The sequence below is a fragment of the Trachemys scripta genome, chromosome 1 (assembly GCF_013100865.1).
Source record: "Trachemys scripta elegans isolate TJP31775 chromosome 1, CAS_Tse_1.0, whole genome shotgun sequence".
Lineage (NCBI taxonomy): Eukaryota > Metazoa > Chordata > Testudines > Emydidae > Trachemys > Trachemys scripta.
In genome coordinates this window covers 300883519-300896912 of record NC_048298.1, presented here as the reverse complement: position 1 = coordinate 300896912, position 13394 = coordinate 300883519, and the positions used below count along the sequence as shown (strand labels likewise).

General features: G+C 40.3%; 1 protein-coding gene across 4 annotated transcripts in view; it reads left to right on the top strand.

Annotated features, from left to right (window-relative positions):
• The window catches only part of MTUS2 (microtubule associated scaffold protein 2), a 491119-nt gene that overhangs the window by 327657 nt on the left and 150068 nt on the right, over window positions 1–13394 (top strand). For all 4 annotated transcript variants that reach the window (XM_034758688.1, XM_034758689.1, XM_034758687.1 and 1 more), the window contains one exon: window positions 12543–12704. In XM_034758688.1, coding sequence (XP_034614579.1) covers window positions 12543–12704 — 162 coding nt within the window. The remainder of the gene's footprint in view (window positions 1–12542; window positions 12705–13394) is intronic.

Sequence of the window (13394 nt, the reverse complement as noted above, 5' to 3'; positions counted from 1 at the left end):
AGTAATTCTTCACACAACGCACAGTCAACCTGTGAAACTCATTCGCAAGGGATGTTGTGAAGGCCAAAAGCATAACTGGGTTCAAAAAAAGAATTGGATAAGTTCATGGAGGACGGGTCCATCAGTGGCTATTAGCCAAGATGCAACCCCATGTTTTGGGTGTCCGTAAATCTCTGACTGCCAGAAGCTGGGACAGGATGACGGGATGGTTCACTCAATACATTACCTTGTTTTGTTCATTCCCTCTGAAGCATCCTGCACCAGCCAGTCAGAAGACAGTATACTGGGCAGGTGGATCATTGATCTGACCCAGTCTGGCCATTCTTATTTTTCCTTTGGTAGACAGGATTCCTCAGGGTACTTGTAATGAGACACCAAGCCCTGTCAGCTAATGGTAATCTGTTCAAATCCTACCCATTACTGACAGTTGCTAAAAGTCATTACTTTCTGATGGTGCTTCAGTGGCTTGAGTAAACGGAGTTAGTGGCCTCAGTCCATTTTCTTATGGACAGTTGTTGCTATAACAAAAGCCACTACTTGTCTTTGCACTAACTGGCATCCTGGTCTCAGCCTAGGGATGAGGACTGGATGAAAATGAAATAGGTCTCATCCTCTTGGGATGATCCTTCTAGCTCAGAGTTAAGGCACATTGGGCAGGTAGCGTAAGGAACCTTGCGCTTGGATGTCTGGCTGTGTACTTGATCTCTGAACAGAGGATTTTAATCTTCTGGGAAGTCATGCTGATACCTTTCATATTTAACAAACCAAACAGGAAAACAATACATCCTTCCTATATAAACTGAACTTTGACATGTTACGCAGTACTCCTTTCCAGACATGACTGGCAGACGTCAGCCCCTTATCATCCATTGTAGGTTCAGAATTGTGTTTTTCCATAGAATAGGCACTAAAACAGTTTTCATCATGTGCTGTGTAAGGGCCTGAAGCTGCCAACGCCATACATTGGCCGTGAGTTAACTTTTAATTTAAAGATATGTGTAAGTGAGCAAAGTGTAGAGCTGTGGAATTACTGTACCAGTTTGCTCACAAAGATCAGGAAAATGATTTCTTGATTCAAGTCTTCACTGTTTGCTGTGTTATGCATATAATGCATGAAGCACATAGATATTAAATAACAGTTCCCTGAGAAACCCTACAATACATGCTTTAAATTGTCATTTGTCTATCTGAGGATCAGAGGAGGGTTTGTGAAGACAAAGCACTGAAGATTTTCTACCAGTTAGATGAAACCTTGTCCCTCTTCTTTAAGGGTATGGATAGATCTGAAGACAGTGGAATGTTAGTGGTTTCACTTTTCAAGGGACAGATAGGCCATGCTGAGGAACTACTCCATGTCCCCCTAGTGCACTATAGAGTACTTCTTCCAATGTGTGACTGATCTCTCATGAGTAATGCAGAAAGCAGAAGCAAGGGACTGTCCAGTGAGTCCACAACTACAAAGATGATAACCCACTCTTCAGCTCCCTCATTCACACCTTGCAGAGGAGGGGAGCATCATTCATGGATTCTACGCATTCAGTACCCACACCTAATGCTTGTGTGATGCATGACATGATTCTGTGACAGAAATTACCTGTTATGTGAGAGAGGTGGAGCACAAAGCATGGTTCTTTATTGCTGCAGCTGTGGGACATTCTATAATGTGATTTATTATTATGAACCTTAGTTGGTTTGTATCTGGAATAGAAGGAGTCCATTCTCAACATATCCAGAGGACCTTTGCAAAAGCTCAGATATTCTGACTTTGCACAGGGGATGAAGATAATATACCTCTACCCCGATATAACGCGACCTGATATAACACAAATTCGGATATAACATGGTAAAGCAGTGCTCCGGGGAGGCGGGGCTGCGCACTCCGGTGGATCAAAGCAAGTCCTGAGGACAGCGTTATATCAAGGTAGAGGTGTATGTAGTATAATATTACTGTTATGGTACATGGGCAGACAGTGATTTGTGGCTATTACTTACAGCACAGGACTGGAAATCAAGATTCTTGTATCCTATTCCTGTTCCTATGTTCTGTTTCTGGTTCTCCCACTGATTTTGTGTGACCTTGTGTAAGTCATTTAGACCCAGCTCCTCAAAGTATGAATGCACCTTTCCCATTGAAATCCTATCCAAATAATACAGGCTGGATTACAATCAGTAGGAGTTAGGCACCTAAATACCTTTGAGCATCTGTGTCCTAATCTCTCTGTGCCTCATTTAGGTGACCCTGCATATTATTAATTAGTAAAATTTTGTTATTTATTAGTGTTTCTTATAATAAAAGAAGGCTACTCATTTCAAGACAGTAACCCAGCCGACATCTTTTGAATAGGAAGAACAAGACCAGGGCAAAAAGGAACAAGTAAACATTATGTCTGAGCTTTCTTTTAAGAAGCAGAAAATTTAAGTAATTTTGCTTATAAAAGTGTTAAAAATAGAACAATAAATTTAAAAAAAAGTCCATTTAACTTCTGTTGTTTAAGTGCAAGTTTTATTTCATGGACTTGTAAGAATTGTTGTTTGCAAACTATCTGCAATTTAACGTCTGTTTACTCACCGCAAAATATTATGCATCAAATGTTTTAGATTATTCTAGTTCATAGAAGCATAATTATATCTGCAACAAACTTTGAAAAACGTATTAAACTGGGTCACAGTGTTTAGCATTGCTGGTTTGCAAAGTAACCAGATCATGTTCAAAGGAATCTAATTAAAGCAATTGTTTTCAGCAAACATTTGATGGGGCAGATTTTCAACAGGTCCCATGGGAAAGTATTTGCTTTCTCCCTATAAATAATAATCAGCTAAAGCACCAGTTTTGCTCTTGTTTTTTATTTTGCAGAGCTTTTCAAATTGCAGTTTTCTTCCAAGCACCTCCAAAGTGAAAGAACTTATTAAAAGAAAAATTCAGTTTGATTAAGGAAGTTGAAATGTTTTTTTGCGGGGAGGAAATGTTGTTGTTTAAACAGCAAAACTCTGTAAGCTTAATGTAGTCAGTTTCACTGTTGCAGAACCAAAAGCAGGGTATCTAGCATATGGGAAAATAAAACCTCTCACAGCTAAATAAACTGTTTGACAATTTGAGCCCTGGTGCATGACAAGATTTTTATCTACTTTTTATTTTAGTATTGTTGCCTCTATGGACTTTCTCTTCTATGACATTTTATTCTGTAAGTTTGCTAGAGATGGGTAGCTATTACAGATGGGCCTTAACTGTAAAATACAGATTCAGGTTGGGGTTTGGGGCCAGATTCACAAAGGTATTTAGACACCTAAAGATGCAGATAGGCACCTAATGGGATTTGCAAAAGCACCTACGCGAGTTAGGTACCTAACTCCCATTGAATATGAGCCTGGAAAAGGCCTCCAGAGAGGCAAAGTAGGAAGCAGCCCTAGGAGGTAGCAAGGGAATGTAACGAACTGCTCCCAGCTGCTTAACACAGATTGCCTGGCTGGACCCCAGAGGAGTGGACGGGCCTGGTTTCCATATGATCCCTAGCAAAGGGGATAGGTACCCCCCCTTGGAGCGAAAGGGGTCAGGACTCTGCAGGGGCCTGATATTATCAACTCTTCATTAGGGTCATTGGGCTCCTTTTCTTTCTGACTCTATTGCCCTGGAAGAAAACAGAGTGTAAATGACCCAGCCAGATAGAGGAAAGCCACCAGCAGAGGGCCAAATGACTCATTGCTGGAGTGGGGAAACTGAGGCAGAGTTGCCATTGTACTACCCGCAGCCATAACGGGGTGCTGGCTGGAAAAGGCACTGTTGACCTGAATTTATGGGCTTGTTTACTATGGCTCGCCACTGGTCTGATCAGAAGATATTTTAGGTTCTTGTCCCAATTCAGGTTACAGGGTTAGAGAATACAGAGAGTTCAATATCATGTGAGGACTCTCAGGTTGTGTGGCAAGGACACTTACACTGAGGACAATACTAAATTGATAAGATCTTTATTAATATGAATGAAAGAACAATAAATGCTATTGAACACAGAGTCACAAAGAAGTAATACACTTCTATGACCCCTGATGGTAACATCTCTATTATAAAGACTACTTCAACTAGCATACTCACACCCTTCCCTGAAGACCTGGTAGTAGGAGACAGAGGACCAGCCTCGTATCTGGCATGCCCCAGCCTTGAGTGTTGAGTAGCTAGGCTGTATTGGAAAGCTGAGCTGATAGCTTGATAGAAGATAGGAAAAAGCAACCACCCTGCATGGTTGTTTGCCCTTTTATAGGGTCCTACACTGCCTTAATCCAGGCCCAACCTACCATGCCCAAATCTTATTTCCTCACCCAAATAAATCTTCGGGTACACTTACTCTAGGTTAACATGTTCTGACATATATTCTTATGTATTAATATCGATTATCTCATTCCCGAAACCATTACCCTTAGCCTTACTTCTGACTTCCACGTTCTGCGGTGTGCCCTGCGGTTACCAGTCTGTTCCAGACCTAAGGTAAACAGATTCAGTTCTTTGTTCGGTTCCCCATTCATTTCCCCAAAGTAAAGGGGGGCGACTGGTAGGCCATTTATCTATGCCAAAGGTTGCAAACACTCATACTGACTTGCTCTAGCTAATCATACAGGATATAGGCCTGTAGGTTGCTTGTGTTACAGGCACGAATAACCACGAATAAGTATTATGAATAGTACATACTGGAATTCAACATAAACAAAACTCAAGAAAATAAGATGACTCAATAATACTAGGATGTGATAACAAAATAATATGAATCAAACCAATAAAGAAAACCCATTATGCAATATAGCAAGCTAGCAAACTGGCTTTATGAGCTACAGCACCTCTAGGCACCATCTATATCAGTGGTTCTCAAACTTTTGTACTGGTGACCCCTTTCACATAGCAAGCCTCTGAGTGCGACCCCCCTTAATAAATTAAAAATACTTTTTTATATATTTAACACCATTATAAATGCTGGAGGCAAAGCGGGGATTGGGGTGAAGGCTGACAGCTTGTGACACCCCAGGTAAAAACCTGGTGACCCCCTGAGGGATCCCGACCCCCAGTTTGAGAACCCCTGATCTATATGGAGCTAAAATAATCATTATGTCTGCTTATACCACTCTCATTACTGAAGTATTTGAGGGCTTTACAATTTCCATCAAAGAAAGGCCCCAATCCTGCAAGATGGTCTGTGCAGGTGCAGAGGTCCATCTGCACAAACCATGTTGCAGGATCAGCACTTGATACGTACAGTCGATGTTTTTCCTTCTTTATTTCTGTGTATGTCTATGTTGGGAAAGCCAAATAAATTATATAAACATACACTTGTAAAATAGAAATAGAGTAACTGAAAGTGTTTCTCTTCTTGTGTTTCATTTCAATGGTTTAGAAACATACCAGACTTTTCAGATTAAACTGTGATATGTTTTATTAATGTGGGGCCAAGGTCAGATTTCCAGTTGTTCAGGAGCCCCAACTGGGCCTAAATTTTCAAAAAACTCAGCTCCAATTTAGGACCCAAAATTAGCGCTAGGTTTTCAAGGTCACTCAGCACCCCATTGTGATACCATGTGCTGACTGAGAGCTTTTGAAAATTTGGTTACTTATTTGGAGCCTAAATAGGTTGAGCTCTTTTGAAAATCAGATTCCAATGTTCAGTGTTGTGTTCTTTTTAAAATTCTGACCTGTGTGTGTGTGTGTGTGTGTGTGTGAATATCTGTAGACAAACAATATACTACAGTCATTATATTATACAGTTGCACTGGTAAAATATGTTAGTTTGTTTTAATGTGGAACAAAAGTACACTTTGAAGTCAGTAAAATAAAGTGCAATAATAAAAACATTTTCAACTAGGTTAAAAAAAATATTATGAATATCAGTCCTCATGCCTCTTGGTATGAACTGATCATGTGCTAGATTGGAAATCTGTCACCTCATCACTACTCTCAATGACCCATTACACAGTTGGCCTGATGCATTGTGGGATTTACACCTTTTTCTGAAATATCAGATATTGGCTGCTAGCAAAGGCCAATTAGCTGGACTAATAATCTGTTCTATATTGGTACTATGCTGGAAAAAGGTTAACCCTTATGGACTAGTATGCATTCATATTATGTTGATCAATTATATAGCTTCAGATCAAGTGGAAATGTATGAAAGTGGATATGTAAAAAGAATTGTATGCATCAATAATTAAACAAGACTGAACTGAAAAGAAAACTGCTAAATTAATGCAATATGAAAGTAAACTGACAAATTATGCAGCTTATCATTAAAGTATACAAATTGATTGCCAAGGTATATGGAAGAAATCATAAGTAAAGAAGACAGCTTAATAATTAAAGTTCAGGAAAATGATCTAAGCTAGTGAAATATGTTGCTTGTATTTTTGTTTTAAATGTCACTGGCTTATTCACAATGGTTTAGGAATTTTCCTGCTCAGACTATTACTCAGAGCACCAGACATTGACTGTAAGTTATCATAACATCTTTTCTGTAATCTTTGAAACCTTATTATGTTGTACCTAGTGACCATCGTTACTGGATAAGAAGTATTTTCCTTCCCATTGAGTTATGCAGCATGTCACAGTACAACCATTTGTTGTTCTCTGACGTGGTCTCAATGGTTTGAGTCTTGCTTTTTGCATTTTCACATCTGCATGGTTTGACACTGTTATTTATTTGTGAAGAAGTCTCAAAAGACATCGTGGTTCTGGTCCAGTAACACTGCAGACATACCTTTCATTGGGAGGAGAAGGCTAGATTTTCCAAAGCTAACCACCATTATTCTCCTTGTAATTATTTGCAGGTACAATTTAGGTCAGTGGAGTATCTTAACGCCTGGTCTGCACTGGGGGGGAAGGGGTGGGGGATCAATCTAAGTTACGCAACTTCAGCTACGTGAATAATGTAGCTGAAGTTGATGTACTTAGACCTACGCACCACGGTGTCTTCACTGTGGTGAGTTGACGGCTGCCGCGCCCCCATCGACTTTACCTGCGCCTCTCACGGAGGTGGAGTACAGGAGTCGATGGGAGAGTGCTCGGGGGTCGATTTATCGTGTCTAGACTAGACACGATAAATTGACCCCCGCTGGATCAATTGCTGCCCGCCGATCCGGCGGGTAGTATAGACATACCCTAAGCACCAGACTGGGTCCGCAAATAAAGTGTTTAAATGACCTGAGCTACACCCACAAATGCAAAACTGCACCTACAAATATTTGTTGTAGCAAAACTGTGGGCACCAAAGGATAACCTGGTAAAGCCCAGATAGAAAATCAGGCCAAAACGTTGCATGTGAATGTTCATCTTTAAATCATTCTGATGATCATGATTTTTCTCTGCTATCTATAGTCATCTCTACCCCTGACCTGCTGTGAGAATTTGAGCAAGTCACTTGACCCATTTGTGCCTCATTTTCCCTATTTGTAAAGTACTTTGAGATATATGGATGACAAGTGCTATATAAGTGCTAAGTAGTGTTACTCTTTATTATGTGGTATCCTGCCTATAACAACTACACATACTTTTTGTTGTTTTTAAACTTGACATCAAGTAGTGTCTGTGAAATGTTAATACAGAAGGGTTTCGGCTACTGCTTTGGATGGAGGTGAGAGCTTCACTGAACATGCATGTATGCAGACGCGTTCTCTGTGTTTCCCTCTTGGGTGTGATTATAGCTGCAGTAGGTAACTAACATTTCCCAGCTCACTGCCAAAACAGTTTGGCTACATCTACACTACAGGGGGGGTCGATTTAAGATACGCAAATTCAGCTACGCGAATAGCGTAGCTGAATTCGGTGTATCGCAGCCGACTTACCCCGCTGTAGGGACGGCGGCAAAATCGACCTCTGCGGCTTCCCGTCGACGGCACTTACTCCCACCTCCGCTGGTGGAGTAAGAGCGTCGATCCCTGAGAGGTCGATTTCTACCCGCCGATTCAGGCGGGTAGTGTAGACCTAGCCTTTTTTGATGCTTGACCTACTGTGAAGATCCGGAAACATACTCAGTTTAAGAGGCTTCACGCAGCTCATGAGACACTGAGCCATAGAAGAGGACTGGCTCCAAATGCTCTTGTACCTTCTCATGTTTTATTTATCAATAAATCAAAAAAGTTCAAAATATTGCCAGACACAGGCCTCTTTTTGATAGCTCCTGCCCAAGTTCTCAGACAGAAAGAAACTGTAGGACACTAAAAAATATAGATAAAGAAAAACAAATATAGATAAAGAAAGCTGTCACTATGCTAGCCCACTCACCATTGGCCAGTCTTGCATGCAAAATCTTCTGTGTCAAAATCTTCTGCACTGTTTACCGTTCAAGAATGGAACTTTGCTCAGACTTAGGTGTGGGCAAAGCAACATGTTCCCTTGGCAAAATGATTTAATTTCTTTCAAGTTAAACAAAGGATTTTTTTAAAATCCCAGTGACTTTTTTGCCTAAAAAATGTATGTGACTATTCGTGCTTTTTAATTTTTTTCATTTGGTATTTGGTAAATTAAAAAAAATAAATGTGCAAAAAAAACCTGCCGCTTTTAAAGGCTAACAGAAATCTAACCAATCTACTAACTGTGCTGCCAGGATGAGGGTAGGGAACTGTGAGGCGCACAGCCTGTTGTCTGTGTATCAGGCTGGGAACCTGGTTTTGGTTCACCGTTTCATTTAAATCCCTAGCCTACACTATTTGGCCCACCTCTGACCTTTCCATATATCCACATGCCCTGCACTGTAGAAGGATGGGTGGGGTGCAGCCATGACTCCCCAGATGGCTCACAAATCTGTTCATCTTCCACATGTTTTTCCACAGAAAGGGAAGAAGGAATCCTTAGGGATCAATGACTTGCAGTAAGGAGTCGATAACCAGGAGTATAGCAGAAGGCCCTTAGCCACTCAGCACATTGTTAATACTCAGGAAGTGTTCTCCCCCAAGGTCATCATGCTGGTCTATAATTAACAGGGCCGGCTCCAGGCACCAGCTTAACAAGCAGTTGCTTGGGGCGGCCAAAGGAGAGGGGCGGCACCTGCGGCCCTCTAGGAGTGAAGGACCTGCCGCTGAACTGCCGCTGCCGATTTTTTTTTTTTGCTTGGGGCGGCAGAAATGCTGGAGCCGGCCCTGATAATTAAGAACAATATATGTGTATTTGTTTCTTTTATAGCACCCACGAGATGTGCCAGGTGCTTCACAGAAGAGCTTAGCATCTAAGGCCATGTCTACACTAGCACTTATGTCGGCAAAACTTTTGTCACTCAGGGGTGTGAAAAAACCACCCTCCTGAGTGGCATAAATTTTGTCAGCATAAGCTCTAATCTGCACAGCGCTATGTCAGCAGGAGAGCGTCTCCTGCCAACATAGCTACTGCCACTCACTGAGCTGGTTTTATTATGTCAATGGGAGAGCTCAGCTGTATCAGTACAGCGGTTCCACTGTATGCTTGTAAGTGTAGACATGGCTTAAGTTTTACACATGACACAACAATTGAGGGCAAAGTATAAAGAGGAGTGGGCAAGGAAGGATGGAGGTTACAGCAAAGTAATCCCGTGGAAACACCTTTCATGCATCTACACATCTTGCTGTTTCTGTATATTCTTTTTAGTAAAAAAATAAGGAATAGGAAGATTTTAAGAGAGCAAATAATATTGAGTCACTCATTAGCTATAGATGGAAACGTGCTGTCATGACTGACTGAAAATTTGTTAGGTGAGGAGTCATCACGTTATCTAATTTGCTTCCGCGAGGTAAGTGGCTGCACTGAGTTAAATGAAACTATTATTCTCCTCTCAGGAGGTGAGGAGTAGTGGGGTTTAATTTACTCTCTGCTTTAGAATGTTAGCTTAAAAGAAAAGAAAAATTTCGGAAATGTATGTAGCAAGCTGGAATTCCAGCCCTGCTGCTCTAATGATTGGAACAATGAGGGCCCAATCCTGTCCCCAGTGACATCAGTGGGAACAGCCTTGAGATTATGTAAACATATGTGTGTCTGTGCACACATGTATTCCCACACACATTCACATGTGTATAGACTTCATATTTGGGTGAACAGCAAGATGAAATGTATTGTTCCTTAAGTAAAACAATGGCCTCAGCGTGGTACATTGGATCTATAAATCTTGCCATTCAACTTGACATCCTCAAGAATTCAGTATCTCCTTATTAAAAGATGAATAACGGAACAAATAATTTAAAAAATTCTGAGGGTATTTGCTCCTCTTCTGTTCTATTATCTGCACAACTGTGTATGTGACAGGAAATGTCCATAGGCATTAACATCACTCTCCAGGTACTGGGCATTTCTGGATACCTGGTATATGATCACATCACATTTCAGGTGGCTTTCCACTCAGCCTGTAATGATCCTTTAATTATTGGCCCTATTCCTTTGTGTTTCAAAGGGCAAGGCTTTTTGTTGCCAGCTGCACTTCACACTAAAAAACCTGGGGGGGGTGGAAATATATATATAAAATTTGTAATGCAAGATCTCTCTCAGAATAGATTATATAGCTTCCCCTGGCATCTCATGCTTCAGACAGAAGAATTGCTTCCATGCTGAAAGCTAGCCAGATTTCTAAATTGAAATATTCTCTGTATAATAAATTTTACATAAGAGAATAAAAGATAGACATATGAGGCTTCAGTAAAAGGACATTTGAGCTGTATATCTCTGCAAATAACAAGAAATATTTCCTCTTGCGGTAATTCCTATACTTAAAAAAAATCATCCCAAATCAGCTAGGTGAGCACATTTCAAAGAATAGTTAATAATTTTAGCAGCATGTGGTTAAATGATTAAATGAGAGCATGGCCAATAAAATATCACTAACATCCAGGAGAGCCTTCAGTATGCACACATGCAGTGGACATTACACAGGTTGGGCCAAATTTCCTGGTGGTGTAACTTCATTGAAGTCAGTGGAGTTCTGCCAGCAGAGAATTAGCTCCATAATCTTTAACGTTTGTTAAACTGGTGAAAAATTCCTGTAATTCTGCAGCAACACAACTGTGTAATGTATTAGGGATATTATGTGCATGGATGCTACATGCTTGTGGTTTTTCTGCTCCCATTCCGATACAGTAGATGATTTAATTTGAATTTGTAATGTAGCTGGTTATTTGAGTAAAGGTCAAATGTGTTTGTAGTATGCAGTGTAGTTGCAGCGGTGTCAGTCCCAGGATGTTAAAGAGACAAGGTGGGTGAGGTAATATCTTTTATTGGACCAACTTCTGTTGATGAGAGAGACCAGCTTTTGAGCTACACAGAGCTCCTTCTGCCTTTCCTATACCTGAAGAAGAGCTCTGTGTGGATCAAAAGCTGGTCTCTCTCACCAAGAGAAGTTGGTCCAATAAAAGATATTACCTCACCCACCTTGTCTTTTAAATGTGTTTGTAGCAATTCATGTAGACTTTAGGCACACTCCTTTAACTTAAGATCTGCACGCAAGCCACCTTAAAGGGACAGTAAACCTTAAGGTATTTTTTCAAAGCTGGGTGATACAGTTTTTCCTTTTATCAGAAAAGGTGCTTTTCTTTTTGAAACATGCACCTTTTTTATAACAGATCCTAAGATGTTCAGAAAGAAAATGAAAAGAATCTCTTTATGCATGAATAAGAAGCCTACATCTTAAAAAGACCGAAGACTTTGGCATGCTAGCTATTTTAATAATGTTATCATTTCCCTACAGGCCATACCTAAATAACATTTTATTCCTCTCTGTTTAAAATAATGAAAATAAAATTATAGCCTTTCTGTGAAATTCTGTGTCTTTTTGCCAGTGTCTGCTCATTTTTCAAACACATGCTTCATATTTCTGCAAATGTTCAAGTCCAAACATGCGGTAATCTCTCACTCCACTTAGGCTTTCTACTTAATAGATAAGACACTCCACTGTTACTTTTTTAAATGTAGAAAAAAACTGATTTCCTTATATCTGCAAGGAGCATGGGATGTAATTATTTCTTAGGTGGCAAATACAGGAAAGCCAAATGAACACATACAGGGGTTTTGAAAGGTCTGTATCAAATGGAAACCTTGGCAACCTTAGATTAAATATGAGAATGTGATTGAAAAGGATTTGCTGATTAAAGCAGATTTTTCTTTTCATGTTCTCATTCAAATTTCTGTATAAGATCAGAAGAATTGATTGTAACAAACCCTTGCTGATTAAGGACTCGATTCTGCAAGGTGCTAAGCCTTCTGGCTCTGATCTTACATACCAGAGGCACTGCTTACTAATATCGGTGGCTCCATACACAGTAGTCAAGCAAAAATGCTTACAGTAGTAAGCACTAAGGAGGCCAGTAGTAAGTGCTATCAGAATCAGGCCCTAAAAGCAGCCTAGACTTAACATAATAGAAATTCAGTGTTGGGAATCCTTTACCTGTGAATAACCAGTTGCATTGAGAGAAATATACGTGTAACAGAGCCATTATTCCTCTGAGTAATGAGGAGAATATGCCTTTATAGGTTATATTGTAAACATGAGTTCAGTCTATGCTCCAGAACTTACATACATTTTTTATGAATTTATAATTAGTGCAATTTTGGCCTCCTGCAGGTTCAAACTTTGGCAGTGAAGAGCAAACCCCTCCTAAGGCATCTGTGCCTTCTAAAGATTTACCCAAGGGGACCAGTAGGACTGCACTGCAGGTATCAACCAGCACAGCAACTCCCCGCAGGAGTTTACTTCCAGCACCGAAAACTACCATAACACCTGCTGGTAAGTTTTTCAAGCTTGTGTATTCAAGTCACCGTCTGCATTACCCAAGTTATGTTTAAATAATATTAATATACTTTATTTTTCACGTGGCTCTGAGACATGTCACCAAAACTGATCTGATTTTGATTCCATTTGCCGCTAAGGTGCCATGGTCTATTTGAACCACAGTCAGTGACACATGGGTAGTCTCGTTTTGCAAACTTAAGAATGTCTGGAGTTGAAGGCTTTCAGTGCTGCTGGCTGCACATGCCACAGATTCGCTGTGTACAGTATTCATGTTCATTAAAATATCCACAAAATGGCCTTTTGAAAACACGAAACTTCTCTAGAGACTGAATGCTTCCTTTGAGAAGAGAATTCATTGTGAAGTATATTTCCAAGGACAAGAACATGGCATTCCAGAACCAAGGAACTCACGACATTTTCACTTGGGGGAGGGAAAGAAAAGAAGAAAGCAACCAGGGTAAAAAGTCCTGGGAATTCTGGTTCCAAATCCTTCCAGTAACTAAACCCTCCTTCAAATCCATCAAGACTGATTTCTTCAAATAGTTCTACAACAATTATTCCCTAACAGTACTGGCCTTAACCCAGAAGAATTTAATGAGTGAAGAGGGAATGAGCAGAAGTGAATGTTCTTAAAATATATCAGAGGGGTAGCCATGTTAGTCTGAATCTGTCTGGTTCCAAATC